The sequence below is a fragment of the Leuciscus leuciscus genome (assembly GCF_965113295.1).
Source record: "Leuciscus leuciscus genome assembly, chromosome: 11".
Taxonomy (NCBI): domain Eukaryota; kingdom Metazoa; phylum Chordata; class Actinopteri; order Cypriniformes; family Leuciscidae; genus Leuciscus; species Leuciscus leuciscus.
This window is the reverse complement of record NC_138735.1, coordinates 16,529,289-16,548,151: the sequence shown is the minus strand read 5'-3', so window position 1 is coordinate 16,548,151 and position 18,863 is coordinate 16,529,289. Positions and strand designations below refer to the sequence as shown.

Below are 18,863 nucleotides of genomic sequence, written 5' to 3'. Positions count from 1 at the left end.
CTGCAAACATGATTTAGACAAATAAGCCTAATACATTCTGAAAAATTGCAACTGTCATTGACAACAATAGCTGAATTCCAGCATCTAGGTGTCCTACCATTAGGTTCATGAGAAGAATAGGCATGAGAAGCACAAAAAGCACAAACACAGAGTAGGTGACCCCAGGGAACGCCATGTGGCCTTCTTCATAAGTGTTCAAGAATGTGGTCTGGTAGTTGAGCTCTCCCACTGTCATCACAAATGTCTGGGCAAGTGCAAGGCCAATGGAGTTGAACTCAGGCTGTTGAAAGCAGCAAACAGTAAACATCATTATCAAACTGCACCAATTTGCCAAGACTTGATGGGTCTGTCATGCTGAGTTGATATGATCTCTCTTTTTGGACGTACCCGATGGAGCATCAAAGCGTAGAAGGCCAATCCGAATGCCAGCAAAAGAAAGATAAAAAGAACCATGATGCACACCAGGGTCCTAACGATTCCACCAAACATCACCACGTAAATTCCAATTCGCTCAAACCTGCAATGTGAAAACGGCATAAGAGTTTCAATGTTCTATACATACATTCTAGACTATTTTGTAAAAAAAATAATAAAAAAAATAAACTACTCAAATCAATCATAGTATATGCTAAAAGTAAATTTTGTAATCATTACATTGTAACATTTAAAACGAAAATGGATATTCCTTTTTAGAATTGCTTAAGATTACATTTAACTCTTATTAAATTATTAACATTTCTAAAGATTAACTTTAAATGAGTGTTGTGTAAAGTGATGATAGCAAAGATACATATCATTCAATAGTTTGGGGGTCATTAAGATTTTTTCTTTAGTTTCAATATACAGTATATTGTGCATTTCTTACAGTATATACACGATGCAATTCATAGTGATTAATCAGCATGTGATGTACTGTAATTAATTTGATTAGAAATTAACTGATTGGAATCCCCAGTAAATTTCCTTTAGATGAATTTGTGCAGGCAGAAAATGTGATTGTTCATATTAAAATTTAAGAAACCTACAGGCCATTAAATCTACCTCTGGAAGTAGAGCAGGAAGCCGATCCATGAAGTCAAAATGGCGTAAGCTCCAGCCTGCCATTGCCACGTGTTGTCTACATTGAAGCACATGGGAATGACAAATACTAAAGAGCTAATAGCTGCACTCCAGTCAGCAGGGTTAGAGAAGTCCGTGAAGTAATTTATTCGCTACAATGTGAAAGACATAAGGGGTTAAATAAAAATCACCTTTAGGTTCCAAACATAGTGCAATTTGAATACTCTCGCCATTGGCAAAGACCATAGAACGATGCATGCAAAATCTGAGCTGTGTTTTTATAGGTAAATTACTTGGCTGGAAGGCTTAAAGCACTGCAAGGGAATCCCCACAGCAAAGGCATGTGTATTTAATGTTCATCATGACATTTATGATTAATAACGGTTTGATTGCCCTCTGCTGAGAGTCTCTGTAGTAGTATGAGAGGAATTTATAGTGGATGCATCATGGGAAGTGATGACATGATTATTACCTGCTGAGCCAACTGCACCAGCTCTTTGCAAACGGAATACACATTCATGACAAGCACCATGATTATACAGACCGAGATTAAACATTTTTGCTGGATAGAGGGAAAAGAGAGAGAGTGTCATTACAGCATTATCGCCAAATTAATCACATTAACATAATGAGTGTATCACTTTTTATTCATAACCCAACTAGAATATTATGCGGAATTAAAAATATCTGCTATGGTGTGAGCATGTTCCTCACTCTCAAAAATAGATCATTTTAATGCCAACATGAGCTTTCTGTGCAATTTCTCAAAAGATAAATAGTAATATGCGTACGAGATTAGACATACTTAATTTCATGGAGATAATAACCTTGGAGCTGATGAATAAGTGGGACGTTGATGGATGCCATTCAGTTCATAATAACACTCAAAATGTGAGAATGGAGATGCATGTGATTGTAAATGATGGCTTAGATAATTAGCTTGTCAATGCATAACAGATTAGGTCAAAGTGACAACAAGAACTTCTCACCCCCATTATATGACAAATAAGGTATATGATGACAATATTGGTGTCCTTTAAGTAACGCCAAAGTCCTTTCAAAGGACTAGTTCACCCAAAAAAAATGTAAAGGCAGCATTAGATGATACTTACACTATGTGAAAATAGCAGTATTTTCTTTGCACAAAGTATAAATATTATGGTATTTATACTATTTCGAACTTGGGACAGTAGCATCAAAAGTTAACGACATCTGCCTAACTCTCCACGCCACTAGCTCAATCAAACAATGGTGGGCAGAAATAGTATAAATAGAATCTGCCAACAAGGTGGGTTATTTGCACTTTATAATTAAAATTCTGTCATCGTTTACACACCACATTGTTTATGTTGTTTCAAACCTTATGTCGGATGACTTACTTTCCTCTGTGTAACATAAGAACATTTTACAAAACACCTATTTTTTTTTTGTGCGAGTTCCAGTTCAGGTTTGAAAGTTGGACCAACATAAGGGTGAATGAATGACAAAATTGTCTTGCATATGACCCCGAGCAGCTATTTTCTATATAAGGAACATATATACAGCTCATTTGGAAAAATATATAAAATCTTCAAAATTATTATTTGGGTAATATATATATATCAAATCATCAATGCAATCTGAAAACAACATAATAAATTTAGCTCAACTGGTGCTAATAAGTCACATCGTTTTTTTTTTTTTTGCCACCATTTTGATCATTTTCACAAAACTTTCATGGCCCCCAGAATATTTTGTTGTATGAATATCTAAATATGTAATTTGTCAGAAAGAACGAAGCCTCTGCTTTTAAACAAACAAAAACATTTTATTCTAGCTTCATGCATCTTTTAAAAAAAAATTTATCAAAACTTAAATGTGGGCAAGTTTCATAAAGAAAGCAACATTTTGAACAAAAAGCTAAGAAAATAGAATTTTTGTCAAAGACTACAACGTGCATTAGCAATGCTTTTGTCAATTGTTTCTGCTTCTGTTTTGCCTGTGTTTTGGTCCGGAGATTCTGTTCTCTTTCAAATGATGCACCCTCTACCATATAACAGTGCAAAACATGGAAAACTGGAAAATTCCATCAATGGCTGGGAAAGCTTTATCTCATAAATGACGGGAAAAAATAAAAAAAAGAAGAGAAAAGAAAAAGAAAGAAAAAAAGATGCTGTCAATGATGGGAAAGAGTTAAAAAAAACAATGCAAATGAAAACTTAGGCTAAAAGTAAAATAAAAAAAGTCCTTAAATTCCCATAAATTAAATAACAGCATTTGTACAATCTTTAAAGTAAAAGGCTTGCACTAAATATCTGCCTTTATTGACTTGATGTAAAAAGTAATGGGAATTTTCTATTCATAGAAAGAGCCCTCTTAATTGTCTCATAACACAGACCCTCCCATGTGTTTTCACACTGTTGATGTGTAGCACCACATTTAGAAGACAGCTGTTAAAATACACATTATATGACCAATTCTGTAAAGGTTATATAATATTTTGCATCTCTCCTAGCATTTATGACAGTGTGACTTTGAAAAGTAATTCACAATCAATTTGATTGTCATTTAAATTCAACTACCATTATTCTCTTTCACCTTTCCTTTCTCTGCTTGTCACAGATGAGCATCTCCTGCTGTCATTTGTCGCACAAATTACAGAACTCTTTGAGCTCATCTCTTCCCTACAAGATGCTAGAGAGCTCTGAATAGAGGCTGTCTACCTCACTAAAAGATACGGGCACCATGATGACAGATGTGCCATTGGCAGAAATGTCCTGGCTCGGTCTCAGATTGAGGATGAGGTATGTGAGGGGCAACAAGCCAAGCAGGTAGACTGCCAGGTTGAGCAAATGAACCTTGCTTCCATATGCCTTCCTGTCCAAATAAAACACAATATCAGTTGAAGATTCAAAAGTGTGCTTATGTAAACCAGTCTATTTGTTTGAAGTTATATGTTAAGACTCTACTGCTGCTATTTTTAACCATATGCACAAAAGTAAAAAAGCAGTGACTATTTTGTATAGCACATAAAAACAAGTGACTGTAGAAATTAGCATATCAGAAATTGTTTCTCATGGGGAAGTCTGTAAACAATACATTTGCACAGTAGCAACTTCTTGTCACTATCGTGTCTTGTTTAGAATAAAAGTTTCATTGTCCTATCCTGTTTTCAAGGTTTCCCTGTTCCTGTTTGAGTTCTTTGTTTGTTGCCATAGTTTTTAATTAAGTTACACACCTGTTTCTTGTTCAGTTGATTATCCCTGTGTGTATTTAAGCCCTGAGTTCTTTCTGTTCATTGTTCAGAGTTGTCAATGTTAAAGTGTAGTGTTTCTTAAAAGTCTCTTTATTCATGCATTCTGGGTCACCCATAATTTTAGTGACATTTAGCAGTAAAAGGCAGCAAATACACATCCCCAATTTTACCGCTGCGGGAATTGGGGGTAATTGGTCCTTTTTACCGCTAAGTGGCGCTACAATCACAGACTTTGAAAAGTGTCAGTTTATTCTCTCTATTACGCAATCTGCTGGGGCTCATTGAGAGCTGTAGCAAATCAATTCAAGTGAAACATTGTAGTTTAACAAATTAATCAATCACAGTACTGAAATTACAGTACAAATTAAGAAATGAAAATAAATGTAAAGGCTTTTATTATGTGCATCGAATTTAAGCAAAGTAAACGTTACTCTGTGAGCCCAGTTCCCTTTCAAGGGAACTCGCGTTGCGTCGAAATTGACGCTATGGGAACGCATTGCGTGATTGCATCATGAAGCTCTTGTAAAATCAGTCCAATGGCGTATAGGCGGGTGACGTCATGGCAGGAAGCTATAAAGTGCACCCAGACCAAACATTGTCAGCTTCTGTGTCTTCAGCAAGCGCTCTCTGTGAAATCTGTCTCTGTCTATTTATTGTTGTTTGTCCTCAAGCATATTATATATCTAGACAGGAATATAATGGCGAGCAAACAGCATTTTGGATCGTGTGTTCCTCCCCGCCCTCGCTTCATTACGAGTGGGGATACACGCGATTTATGTGTTGTTTGTTTGGGAGAAGAGCATGCACGGTCAGCTCTAGTAAAATGGGGCTGACAGTGTTCATTCATAATTCCTGACGTGTAACATATGCACTTCGAGAGTTTTAGCTCTGCTCCTGTTGGCTTTCTTCTCGAGGGAAGAAAGTCGAGAAAGATTCTTTGGCTTGGATCTCGCGTTTGCCGAGGCAGCGCGTAGATTAAGGCTACGGGTCTGCAATAAAGATTCTGTGACTCGATCTCGGATCTCGCGTGTGCTGAGGCAGCGCGTAGATTACGGGGCTGCAATAAGAATCTAATGGCTCAGATCGCGCGTTTGCCGAGGCAGCGCGTAGATTATGAGTCTGCATCTCTGCAATAAGAATCTAGTGGCTCAGATCGCGCGTTTGCCGAGGCAGCGCGTAGATTATGAGTCTGCATCTCTGCAATAAGAATCTAGTGGCTCAGATCGTGCGTTTGCCGAGGCAACGTGTAGATAGGTCTGATATATTTATACACACAGGGAACTGAGCAGACGGGAATTTCCTTTTCTCTCTTTCTCTATTATGATTGTTTGCAAACTAATCATGTGTTTGTAGACTATTATTGTGGTTCTTTTTGTTTGAGAATATAATATGAGTTAGATGTCTATATTAATGTAGTATTCAGCCTTTCATCCAGACCGTGTTTACTTGTCTGGTTGATATTGGCTGCATTTAATTTTTGAGAGAATTAAATATGTACTCTTCTGATCTCTGAGGAGTTATGTCTATATTAATATAGACATATTAATATGCCACCTCCGTCCTTCGGATGAGACGTAAAACCGAGGTCCTGACTCTCTGTGGTCATTAAAAATCCCATGGCACTTCTCGTAAAAGAGTAGGGGTGTAACCCCGGTGTCCTGGCCACATTCCACCCATTGGCCCTTACCAATCATGGCCTCCTAATAATCCCCTTCCATTGAATTGGCTCCATCACTCTCTCTCCTCTCTCCACCTATAGCTGGTGTGTGGTGAGCGCACTGGCGCCGTTGTACTGTGGCTGCCGTCGCATCATCCAAGTGGATGCTCACACTGGTGGTGGTTGAGGAGAGATCCCCTGATATGATTGTAAAGCGCTTTGGGTGTACAGTAGTACATATGAAAGCGCTATATAAATGCCTCATTCATTCATTCATTCATTCAATATAGTATTCAGCCTTTCATCCAGACCGTTTCTACTTGTCTGGTTGACATTTGGCTGCATTTAATTTTTGAGAAAATTAAATATGTACTTATCTGACCTCTGAGGAGGTAGATTTCGGTATTAATATACTATTCAGCCTTTCATCCAGACCGTGTTGACTTGTCTGGTTGATCTTTGGCTGCATTTAATTCTGAGGAAATAAAAGGTGAAATTCCTGGGGGGAAATTAATAACACCTCATTATAAGGAGCCCATTTCCCTTCGATGTCTTTGGGGGGCCGTTCTGCCAACCCCGCCACCTCGTGTGCGTCGGGGCGCAACGGTCTCTGACGAGCCTACATCTCCGTGTCTGCCCGGAAACGTAGCGGCACTGGGATGTTTGCCCCCTCTGATGAGGGTCTCAGAGCAGTCAGTTCGGTTGTTCCCTGCCGGTTCGCCGTACAGGGCACCGAATTGGTCGCTTGAGTAACACCTAGAACAGTCTGGAGAGCCTGGTTCTCTTAGTAGATTTTTTGGCAGTGTGGGAACTTCTGCCAAACATATCTCAACAGAAACAGAGTGTTTGCTCCTGATCCCCCAATAAAAGACTGGGGTTGGGTTGGTACTCTCAACTGCAGCCTTCAAGGGGTGAGGCGGATCTGAGGACCGTTATTATTTCCAAGAAGGCTGTGGAGAAAAGGTCCTGATGCTCGAGGGGTCAGGCCAATGAGGGCAATCTCCTCTGAAGGGAAGCGGTTAACACCTCGTTATACGGTGCCCGCTGCCCTTCGGTGCCCTCAGGGGACAATTATGCTAACCCCGCCACCTTGTGTGTTTCGGGGCGCAGCGGTCTCCAGCGAGCACATATCTCAGGGTCCACCCGGAAACGTAGTGGTCCTGGGATGCCCGCCCCCTCCAAGGAGGGTTCCAGAGCAGTCAGTTCGATCGTTCCCTGCCGGTTCGCCGTACAGGGCACCGAATTGGTCGCTCGAATAACACCTACACCAGTCTTGAGAGACTGGTTCTCTTAGTAGATTTTTTGGCAGCGTGGGAACTTCTGCCAAACATATCTCAACAGTAGCAGAGCATCTGCTCCCGAGCCCCCACTAAAGGACTGGGGTTCGGGCTGGCACTCTCAACCACAGCCTTTAAGGAGTAAGACAGATCTGAGGACCATCATTATTTCGAAGAAGGCTGTGGGGAAAATGGCCTGACGCCTGAGGGGTCAGGCCAACGAGGGCAGTCTCCCCCGGAGTAAAGCGGTTAACACCTCATTATACGGTGCCCGCTGCCCTTCGGTGCCCTCAGGGGACCATTATGCTAACCCCGCCACCTTGTGTGTTTCGGGACGCAGTGGTCTCCGGTGAGCACATATCTCAGGGTCCACCCGGAAACGTAGTGGTCCTGGGATGCTTGCCCCCTCCGAGGACGGTCCCAGAGCAGTCAGTTCAGTCGTTCCCTGCCGGTTCGCGTTACAGGACGACGGACTGACTGTTCAACAACAACTAAATCCAGAAGCCGGTCTCGAGAGGCTGGTACCTCTGATAGAATTTTTGACAGCGTGGAAGATGCTGCCAAATATTTCTTGTTGGGTCCTGCAGACCATAGAAAAGGGTTATCATCGGGTCTCGCCCGCCCAGGTTTATGGGGGTCCTATCCGCCGTGGTGGGCCCCAAGCAGGTTCTGGTAATGGAACAAGAAGTGAAAACCCTGTTGGAGAAAGGGGCCATAGAACATGTACCTCCCTCCAGCAGGGACACCAGTTTTTACAGTTGGTATTTCATCGTTCCAAAGAAGGATGGGGGGTTGCGTCCCATTTTGGATCTGAGTGTTCTGAACAAGTCAGTCATTCAGCTAAAGTTCAAAATGTTAACACTGAGACAAATCATGCCACAGATCAGATCCGAGGACTGGTTTGTCACGATAGATCTCAAGGACGCATACTTCCACATTTCCATCCTTCCATATCACAGGAAGTTCCTGAGGTTTGCTTTTGGGGGCAAAGCATACCAATATCGAGTTCTTCGTTCGGCCTAGCACTATCACCCCAAACTTTCACGATCAGTGTCATCAGTTGGCAGTTCGGCATCGAGATGTCGATCTCGCACACAGGAAAGAGTTGCGGTTACGGCTAAACGCCAAAAATAGTGTGCTTTCTCCACTACAGAGGACCACTTTTTCTAGGCGTGGTTGGGACTTAATGTTGATGCAGGCATACCTCTCACCTGCACGCATAGAGTACATCCTGTCAGCTGTAAAAAGAATAAAGCTAGGCCAGTCACTCACTGTGAAACAGTTTCAGAGACTGTGGGGTCTGATGGCAGCAGTGTCCAACGTGATACCTTTTGGCCTGTTGTACATGAGACCCCTGCAGTGGTGGCTCAGGACCAAAGAGTTTCCCCGAGGGGCAACCCCTTTCACATGATCAGGGTCACGCGGCAATGCTTACGTGCCCTAGTTATGTGGAAGAAGCCTTGGTTCTTGTCCCCAGGATCCTGTGCTGGGAGCTCATTGTCGTCGCTTAACGCTTACGACGGATGCTTCCCTCACGGACTGGGGCCAATGAGGGCAATCTCCTCTGAAGGGAAGCGGTTAACACCTCGTTATACGGTGCCCGCTGCCCTTCGGTGCCCTCAGGGGACAATTATGCTAACCCCGCCACCTTGTGTGTTTCGGGGCGCAGCGGTCTCCAGCGAGCACATATCTCAGGGTCCACCCGGAAACGTAGTGGTCCTGGGATGCCCGCCCCCTCCAAGGAGGGTTCCAGAGCAGTCAGTTCGATCGTTCCCTGCCGGTTCGCCGTACAGGGCACCGAATTGGTCGCTCGAATAACACCTACACCAGTCTTGAGAGACTGGTTCTCTTAGTAGATTTTTTGGCAGCGTGGGAACTTCTGCCAAACATATCTCAACAGGGGACTGATGGGGTCTGATGGCAGCAGTGTCCAACGTGATACCTTTTGGCCTGTTGTACATGAGACCCCTGCAGTGGTGGCTCAGGACCAAAGAGTTTCCCCGAGGGGCAACCCCTTTCACATGATCAGGGTCACGCGGCAATGCTTACGTGCCCTAGTTATGTGGAAGAAGCCTTGGTTCTTGTCCCCAGGATCCTGTGCTGGGAGCTCATTGTCGTCGCTTAACGCTTACGACGGATGCTTCCCTCACGGGCTGGGGTGCGATCATGGATGGTCGCTCGGTGCCCGTGGACGGGTCACCATCTCACCTGGCACTTAATCACCTGGTGATGATGGCTCAGGCTCTTCATCCCTGGGCACCAGATTCAGGAAGCAGACATCCTGTCGAGGCAGGGGCTGAGGCCCAGGGGAGGGAGACTCCACCCCGAGGTGGTGGAGCTCATATGGACTTGCAGACGTGGCAGTTCAGCATCTGTACATGGTTTCCCTGATTGTTCTACTTCCGGGAGTTCTGGAGAACAGAGTTATGGGAATATGGGTTTGGCCCCTGAGGGGGCCCAACTCATAGACTCGGGTCTCTCAACTGAGGTTGTTGAGGCCACGATCTCTCTAGAGCTCCCTGCACAGGAAACAAACCGGTTTCCTCCATGGTGCGTTGAAGCAGGAGCAGTATGGCGGCTTTGTAGCCTTGTATTAGGGGTATCCCTACAAGAGGTGCTAGATGCGGCGGGCGGTTCCTTTCCGCACACACTCATCGGGTTTAAAACCTATTTCTGGGCTTCACTCCTGGGTCCCAGGTTATTCTGTCTTTGTTGTGCTCGCCTGATTTCACACAAGACAGGCACTGGTCACTATGGTGGCGTTGGTATAGACGTTCCCATAGCGTCAATTTCGACGCAACGCGAGTTCCCTTGAAAGGGAACGCCTCGGTTACGACTGTAACCTCGGTTCCCTGAAGAGGGAACGAGCGTTGCGTCACCTTGCCATACTTCCGGCGTGCCTGTGATCGACTTGCTTCGACCTATCAGAAGTTGACAATGTTTGGTCTGGGTGCGCTTTATAGCTTCCTGCCATGACGTCACCCACCTATACGCCATTGGACTGATTTTACAAGTGCTTCATGATGCAATCACGCAATGCGTTCCCATAGCGTCAATTTCGACGCAACGCTCGTTCCCTCTTCAGGGAACCGAGGTTACAGTCGTAACCGAGGCGTTTTTCTATAATTAGAAAGCTATGCATGTCAATAGGTTATGTGTCTTAAACTTTGTGTTATTTTAATTTGTAGTAGATTTTTTAACTGACACATAGCACTGAAATAAATGAAACTAAATAATCTTAAAATTAAATTGCTAACCGATGTTAGTCGGACTCAGCAGCATTTTTGTTTTTGCATTCTTTGTGAAATTAAGAATGAAATAGCCTACAGTAGGTTGTTATGATCAGCATAATTTTCTTTAATAAATCATTGTAGACTAGGCTACAAAATAGTATTACTTTAGATATAAAAACTAATAATTTTTTTTTACGTTTTTTAATTTTAATTTTAATTCAGTTTAAAACCCCATTGCACATTTCAAGGTTTAAATAAAGTGTCAGGACAGTTTTATCTATTTAAAACAGGTTTGCATCGAGTTTAGCGTTTTTAGGCTTTGTCACAGCGGCAAATGCAGCAGTAATAGGCATTCTGGTTGACTACCAACTGTAGATATAGCTCCCTCGAGGATCACACGAGGGATTTCTTGGATCTGGCGTGCCTGACCCACTATTCCGACCACTCACTATGTATTTTCTACAACAGTGGCCTCAACGAGTGCCCGAGGACATGCCTGCCCCTGGAAGGTCCTCGAGGGAGCCTTGCACAGTATGTGGAGTGGGTGCTGGACCAATGTGGATCGCCATGCACTGTCTGCCTCGCTGATTAAGACAATACTAGCCCCATTCCATACCCAGAGCCCAGCTATCCTTCAGTCATGCCTGTTATGGATAATAAACCAGAGCCCAAGCCCACCACGAAGTGAAAGCCAGAGTGTTTGCCAGTGGCCAATTTTGTCCAGGAGCCCGAGCACAGAAAGGAGTCTGACCAGGTGCGTGAACCGGCAACAGTGTCCGTCACTAAAAGTATTTCAGTGGAGTACATCGGCATGGATTGGAGACCCACACACACTCCCATTGCTGAGGTGCATGCTATGAGCTGGGTCCCTGCTGAATAATTATTGTTTGATAAGCTGGATGATGAAATGTTGTTGATCCTGTCTAGTTCCAAGTCTTCTTCCTCATCGCTGGTTCACTCCAGCCACAAGTCATCTTCTTCACTGCTGGTCCAGCCCAGTTCCAAGTCGTCTTTGTCACCACTGGTTCTGCCCAGCCCCAAGTCTTCTTCATTGCTTCTGGTTCCACCCAGAACTAAGTCTCCTTCATTGTCCATCACCAAGTATCCTTCATCGTCCAGAATCAAGTCTCCTTCATCGTCCAGCTCCAAATCTCTTTCTTTGTGAATGGTCCCGCCCAGCCCACCTCTCCCTCCTCCTCCGCCAAAGTCATCCAATTCCTCGGCCTCGCCTCCGCTGTCTCCATTCAGTCACTTGGATCTCCTAGCTGTAGCCCACCTCATCCCTGCTCCCTCAGCTCCACCATGGTCTGTCACCCTCAGGCTCCACAGGGCTCCCTCCTTTTTCAATCTTTGCTCTGGCTTTGCTTCAGACTTGTGGATCTCAGGCCTTCAATGTCGCCTTGGGTCTTCATCTTTTCTGTTCCTCCTGGGTTTTCTCCTCCTCCTGGGTTTTCTCCTATCACAACGTCACTTCAGTCGGTCAGGCCCCTGGCTCCATCTTGGCTCCTCCCTCCATCAGTTATGTCATGGGCATTCATCCTGGCTCTGCTCTGGGTCATTCTCTAGCTTCTCCTGTCTCCACCCTGGTCATCTCTTTTTCTTGTCCACCTTGGTGTTCACTTCTGCCAGCCCATCTCTGGTCTCGTCCTTTGGCTCTTTATCATGAGGGGGATAGGGGTGTGGGGGGGCTGGTAAATGTTGGGTGTTATGTCACATAAATAAATGGTATCTGCGAAGATTTCGAATTGACTTAGCATTATTCTTGTTTTCAGCATTTCACAGAAAACATTGTCCATATTTAAATTACATGCACATTACCGCAAAGTGCAACAGTTACTGTACAGTGCTAGGCAGTGGTCAAAAACAATTTACACAACGACTTTTGAATTGGTCTCTTCTTGTAAACTTCAGATGGCAATGACATTACCACATGACCTTGGTGTTGTCAAAAAAAAAGAAAGTAATTTTATATGGGTGATTGTAGAAAAACACTGACATTCTGGATTCAAACAGCAGTAGAATCACTGACTAGCCCCTGTAAATGTTGAAATTATCTTACGTCCCCATGAGTAACAATTACCATCAAAATAGGGTGAATATAGAATATAGTGAATTAAAACATTACAACAAGAACTGTAGGGACTTTCTGAGAGAATTACAGTATATCTTTAACATACCACTTCATTTCCAGGTATTTTCGGCTAACGGGGTGAGTGAGGAGCTCCAGACGGTTATAACGCACCATTGCCTAGTGAGGTACAAGAGTAATGATTTATTCTCAAACCATTTTAGGATTTAATTAATTAGAATTATGTAACTTATTGTGACATGATTTAAAGAGACTTACATTCATAGCTGCCAATGGTTGTAAATTCATTGTTTTGTCTGTTTTAGCATACTTCATCAACTGTATGGGAGCTTGAAGCCACTGAAAATCGTACCTGATCTGCCAATACCATAAAATAATTGTACTTTATATGATTAATTTTCTTTTTATAGCATTAATGAACTATTAATGGTTCTAATGCAACTTTTTGCACATTTGTGGAAAGCTTACATGATAATCTGGACTGTTGGCGTCGTGATCAGACTCAATAATACACCGGTCCAGAAGGTGCTGTTCAGAAGGGAGAGGGGTTTTATGTCAAAGAATGTATCAACAATATCTCAGAGATTTTCATAAGGTGTGAAGTTAATAGACAGACCTTGAAAGACTCCGGGAGGAACTCTATGATGTCCATCACGACACAGCGGGATTTAGCCTTAAAAGACTTTAATGCCTCAGCACACCTGCAGTGAATTAATATGTCTTTGTCAACCGTTGGCAAACTGAGAGGAGAAAAATAATATAGGTTTTAAAAAATCTCAACATATTCTCTAATATTGTTCCATGAAAAATTCTACACTGAAATTGTTTTTGAGATGTTTTTTATTAAAAAGGAGCAGGAAACATAAGTGTTTATTGTTGTCTCATTTTAGAAAAAAGTACCCTTTTTTACATTCCAAATTATAATTACCAAATAAATACATGGACATTTTGATTGAAATACTGATTTGAGATTAAATTATTTTAATTAGCCCAGAGCTTCATTTAAGAAAAGCAGATAACGTCTCGGTTACGTATATGTAACCCTCGTTCCCTGAAGGAGGGAACGGTTAAGTATGACAGAATTGACCGACAAATTGGGGATCACTTTGAGAGACCAATCTACTTCGAGCCAATGCACATTGGAATGCGATAATTGCATCAGCTGCTCTTTCTTGCAGCGCGTGCGTCGCATCTTTGTTTTTCTGCTGAGAAGCCGAGTTCAGTAACTGCCGTACAGCGGAGGTACAGTAACCGTGGCGAATGGAAATACGTCTCCATTCCCTCCTTCAGGGAACGAGGGTTACATACGTAACTGAGACGTTCCCTTTCAGTCGGTCACGTTCTACGTACGTAGGAACTGACCAACGAATTGGGGATATCTACCAACACGCCACGGTCGCTGGCCCTTCCAGCACTCTGCTCGAGTCTCCTGCTCCGCCCCCAACTGTTGGAGTGGGAAATCAGGGCTCAAGCAGAGGTCAGTCACTGCTGTTCCGCAAGACCCACCCAGTGTGACTATTGGCTAACGCTGGGAAAGTGTGACCTTCTAGAGAAAGAGAACGCTGCAGAAACCACATCCTGCCTGTAGTGAGGTGAAATGTGGGAGTTACACAAATGGACTAGCCAAGCAGGGTAGTTCAACATATGGAAGTCTCTAGGGTGGTTCCAGCCTAGTTCTATGGGGGAAAGAACACCAGCAGAGACGACAAAGCGGACTTTGTCAAGGAAAAGACACGGGCTAGCCGAACCGTGTAGCTGTACCGTGGAACAGAGAGACTTGACTCGGGAGGCACTGAGGCGGCCCGCAGTGGAGTCTGAGTGTGCTGTGCAACACTTACCTGGTTCCAGAGTGGGGCTGAGGGTACGTGAGAAAGCCTGGAGGCATCCTTGAGCAGCACACTGCTGCCTGCTGGCAATAGAAGAGGGAGACGGGAGTGGCAAGGCAAAAGCAGATCCTTCAATCTCCTGGTCGCCCATCTCAGGACCGCTTGCCCCTATGCATACCGCCTGGTTTGGCGGGGCCTGGACGGGCTGGGTGCTTGCGTCCGGCTGTTGGGCGAAGTTTTCAACAGCGTCGCCAAAGTGGCCGACCTGGCAGACAGGGGAGTTGAGGTACCGAACTTTGTTGGACTCACGTATATCCGCCAGGTTCAGCCAAAGATGCCGTTTCTGGACCACTAAGGTTGACATCGCCCGACTCAGGGAGCGTGCAGTGACTTTCATCAGAAGTGGTTCCTCGGCACGCTGTGTAAGCCTTGCCCGCCAGAGAGGACAAGAACTTACATGCCCGGCAGGGGAGACGCGGATTACCCCGCCAGGAGGTAGCAGTCTTGGGACACAATTGCATCGCCACAGACCGCTCCACTGGGGAGAGCTCCACGTACCCCTTAGCCGCTCCGCCATCGAGGGTAGAAAGGGAGGAAAGGGCAGCAGACCAGTTTCGGGCAGAAAAAGGTGCCGTCCACAATCTGGTGACCTTCGGAAAGAAAGGCACTGGGGCAGGGCGCTGAGAACCAGCAAGACTCCACTGCAACACTGTGCTGTAACACCAACACAAGTTTGCAGAGGCGTCCTCCTGAAGAAGCAGACTCATTTTCTTTTTGAAGTTAAACACTCACAAATATCAGAGCAGGAACAGTAGAACCGCTCTGCTCCGAAAAGAAAAGCAAAGATGCGACGCACATTCTGCTCATTATATGCTCGCGCTGCGAGGCAGAGCAGCTGATGCAATTATCGCATGCCAATGTGCATTGGCTTGTTTAGTTTACACTCAAAGTAGATTGGTCTCTTAAAGCAATCCCCAATTTGTCGTTCAGTTCCTATGTACATAGAACCTGACTGACTGAAAGGCAACAATCAGAATGTTCAAAATGAACACTGCAACAATGTTACAATATTAATTCATACATTATTATTAATCTGCAATCAAAGTTGCTTTTTATATTGAAATGAATACTGTCCTCCAATCCTTTTTTTTTTATTTTATTTTTTTACTACTGGTATTAGCTGTGGGGTGTCAAAGCAATGCAAGGCTATTAACTTAACCATCTTGAATGTGGATGTATCCTTACCTCTCACTTTCGATGGTGGCATTAACTACATCTTTTTTCTCATTTCGCACAGCTTCATGCAAAAAAGAGTTGTCAGCATTGTTGAGAGTGATTTCAGCTCCTCTGTCCAATAACAGCAAAACAGCACCTACATGTCCCGCTTTTGCAGCAATGTGAAGGGCTGTGTTCTATTAAAACATACATATTTGGTTAAAAAGCAGTGTTGTTCAAACTTATCATAAATGACAACTGCTTTCATTAATAAATACAGTATAGTAAAAAAAAATAAAAAAATACATAAAAAAAAATAAAAAAAATAAACGATCTAATGCTCAACAAGTATGGTCTTATTTGAGAACATACAATAGAACAGTAATATTATGAAATATTATTACAATTTAAAATAAATGTTGTTTTCTAAAATATAATTTATTCTTGGGATGGCAACGCTGTATTTTACTCCAGTCTTCAGTGCCACATTATCCTTCAGAAATCATTCTGATTTGCTGCTCAAGAAACATTTCTTATTAATACCAATGTTGAAAGCAGTTTTGCTGCTTAATTAATATTATTACTATTAATATTAAAAATGAATATTCTTTGATGAATAAAAAAAATCAACATTGTAAAATTGTAAATGTTTTATTAATGCATCTTTGCTGAATAAAGATATAAAAAAAAATCTTTAAAATCTTACTAACCTAAACACACATACACGTTTTTTTGTTATGACAAATGTGAAATTTAAAGAGAGTATTATGCTTTGTTCTTTGGATCTTCAAAGCTCAGTTTCCTATGGTTTGGTAATTGTATTCTTCAAACTGACTGTGCTCCACAGGTGTTAGGGATTGTTATGCTGCTTACCCCATCTTCATTTGTTCCGTCCAGTAGTTTGACATTGGCTGCGAGGAGGATTTTCATTGTCTGTGTGTATCCCTCAGCCGCAGCATGATGTAAACAGGACCAGCCTTTGTAATCACTAGAGATTACAACAGACCTTATGACAAAACGTCCAACTGAATGAACTCACAACCTAACCAAGCATTTTGTGAAGCTGGCGCTAACCTGGCCGGGTTTAAATAAGTTTGACTTCTTCCCACTCTGTTTTGAGCAATAGATTGATTTATGTTGTTTATGTTGTTAAAATAAGGTGAATTCATCTTGTTGTATAGATTGAATCAAAATGCTTCTTGATTGCCTTTGTTATGTGTCATTATATTGCTCGAAAAAAATGTATTCATTCAACCTAACAAAAATTTTTTATTTTAGCTTTTGATATTTTCACCCAATCGTGACCTGGTAGCAGGGTTACTATCAGTATCTAAACCATAAAACATTTCCAACATTAACTAATAAAAAATAAAAAATATTTAAAAAAACTCGGTTACCTAAAAATGATAACATTTAAATTAACTTGTTTTATTCCAGTCGGAATTTTTATTTATTTAATGTTGCTGAATCAACCAATATTTATTTATACCAACAAAATACATGGAAAAAAAAATCAGCTCTTCAAGTATCTCAATAATTAAAATAGCACTGCCTGGTAGTTATTGGAGTAATGAAGTACTACTTGTGATGACTGTGAAAAATGTAGATGTCTTGCTTTCCCCCCCAAAAAGTATGGTGTACCTTTGAAACAGCGCTCCCCTCCGGAGCAGCAGCTCCACTACTTGTGTGTGTCCTGCCCTTGAAGCAAGATGAAGGGACGTCAGACCCTTTTCGTCCCAATCATTCAGCATTTTGGAGTCCATGAGGTTCTCCAGCAGCCTGTGGCATGTGTTTAAACGCCCATATCTGACAGATATTGGAGAAAAAAACAGGTTTGGGAGCATTTGAAATGAGAAAGTTTGGAGTTATACTGCATTAATTTGTATAAATTCCAGCAAAATTCTCATAAATGGTCAGGAACGATATGTTATTGTAGGTCAAAACTTATTACTTTTAAGAAAATAAGCACAAAGATATGGCTTTGATATAGCTCTGACTGCATTACAAACGTTCTCACTCTGCAGCGAAGTGAAGCGCTGATTTCTTCTCCCGTGACTTTTGACCCAAGAAGATATTGAGACCCAGCATATTTTTGACCGAATCGTGAATGCCAAGTTTGCAGGCGTAGTGCAGAGGAGTGCAGCCTTCAACATCCTCATCAGACAACATCTCCTTCACAGCATTACTCTGGAGGAGGGAATGGGTTCTTATAACTATATACAGAACATACGCATGTTCAAAACAATGCTTTATGTAATAATCCATAACACAGGGTCACTTGGACTCTTCAGGCTTTCTTTCAAAATGAAAATGTTCTGCATTTGACAAACTGAACTTGACGTTTAGGAAGATTTTCACACCTGTAAGACTGTCTCAGGGAGATTTTTCAGCCCTTTCGGTTGAAGAATGACAAGGTGGAGGAAGTTGCGACCTGCTTTGTCTTTGACTTTGTAATTGGCACCTATTTTCAATAGGACAAAATGTTAAATATGCAGAAATGTGCATGCAAATGATATTAGAGATAAATTGTGTTGAAAATTCATGTAAATGCTTTACCAATTGACAGTAAGAATGCAACAGTTTTCCAAGCACTGCAGTTGGAGGCCATCAGCAGTGGAGACAGTCCCTTACAGTCAATGCAGTCAATATCTGCTCCCTTTCCAAGACAAATGAGATCCAAATAACAGTGAATTACTGCGTTATCAAAGGACATATACGATAAGATAATGAGATATTGGGTGGTTAATATTAGTCCTGTCAAAAGATCAATCCAAGCAACTCAGTTTGCTGGTTCACAAAGTGCACATTCAGCAGAATAAAAGTGTGAGTTTGGATGTTTCAGCCACTCACATTCTCACAAAGCAGCCATTCAAACATTTACCTTTGAAATAAGATATTCAGCCAACTCGACATGATCAAACAACGTGGCTCTATTAGGAAAAGAAAGTCATTGTTAATCATTAAAGCATTGGGAATTAAACAAATACAGCTGCAAATTGAAATAGGACAAGCACCCTACACTGTAAAAAAAAATTACATCCCCAAGTCAAAAATGTCTAGTGACTGATAACATCTATATTTTTCAATTAGTCTGACGTATTATTTCTCATTGAGGCAATTTTAACAGACTATTGCAAGAAGAATTGCACTTGGGCCAATTTAAAAATTTAGATGTGACCAGTCACTAGAAAATTTTGACTTGGAGAGGTTAGAAATGTTTTACAGTGTAATGGCATCACCATTGTTTGGTCATAGCAAAAAGTGCTTTAAAA

General features: G+C 42.4%; 1 protein-coding gene across 1 annotated transcript in view; it reads right to left on the bottom strand.

Moving 5' to 3' along the window:
* trpa1b (transient receptor potential cation channel, subfamily A, member 1b) overlaps positions 1-18,863 on the bottom strand; it is a 45,670-nt gene that overhangs the window by 4,276 nt on the left and 22,531 nt on the right. Inside the window, exons 9-24 of the mRNA XM_082184869.1 lie at positions 18,473-18,521; positions 18,148-18,247; positions 17,952-18,052; positions 17,609-17,778; positions 17,233-17,397; positions 16,465-16,579; positions 15,622-15,788; positions 13,167-13,290; positions 13,019-13,078; positions 12,809-12,907; positions 12,639-12,709; positions 3,762-3,915; positions 1,532-1,621; positions 1,042-1,211; positions 388-517; positions 98-280 (exon numbers count right to left, since the gene is read on the bottom strand). Of these exons, the coding sequence (XP_082040995.1) occupies positions 98-280; positions 388-517; positions 1,042-1,211; positions 1,532-1,621; positions 3,762-3,915; positions 12,639-12,709; positions 12,809-12,907; positions 13,019-13,078; positions 13,167-13,290; positions 15,622-15,788; positions 16,465-16,579; positions 17,233-17,397; positions 17,609-17,778; positions 17,952-18,052; positions 18,148-18,247; positions 18,473-18,521 (1,948 nt within the window). The remainder of the gene's footprint in view (positions 1-97; positions 281-387; positions 518-1,041; positions 1,212-1,531; positions 1,622-3,761; positions 3,916-12,638; positions 12,710-12,808; positions 12,908-13,018; positions 13,079-13,166; positions 13,291-15,621; positions 15,789-16,464; positions 16,580-17,232; positions 17,398-17,608; positions 17,779-17,951; positions 18,053-18,147; positions 18,248-18,472; positions 18,522-18,863) is intronic.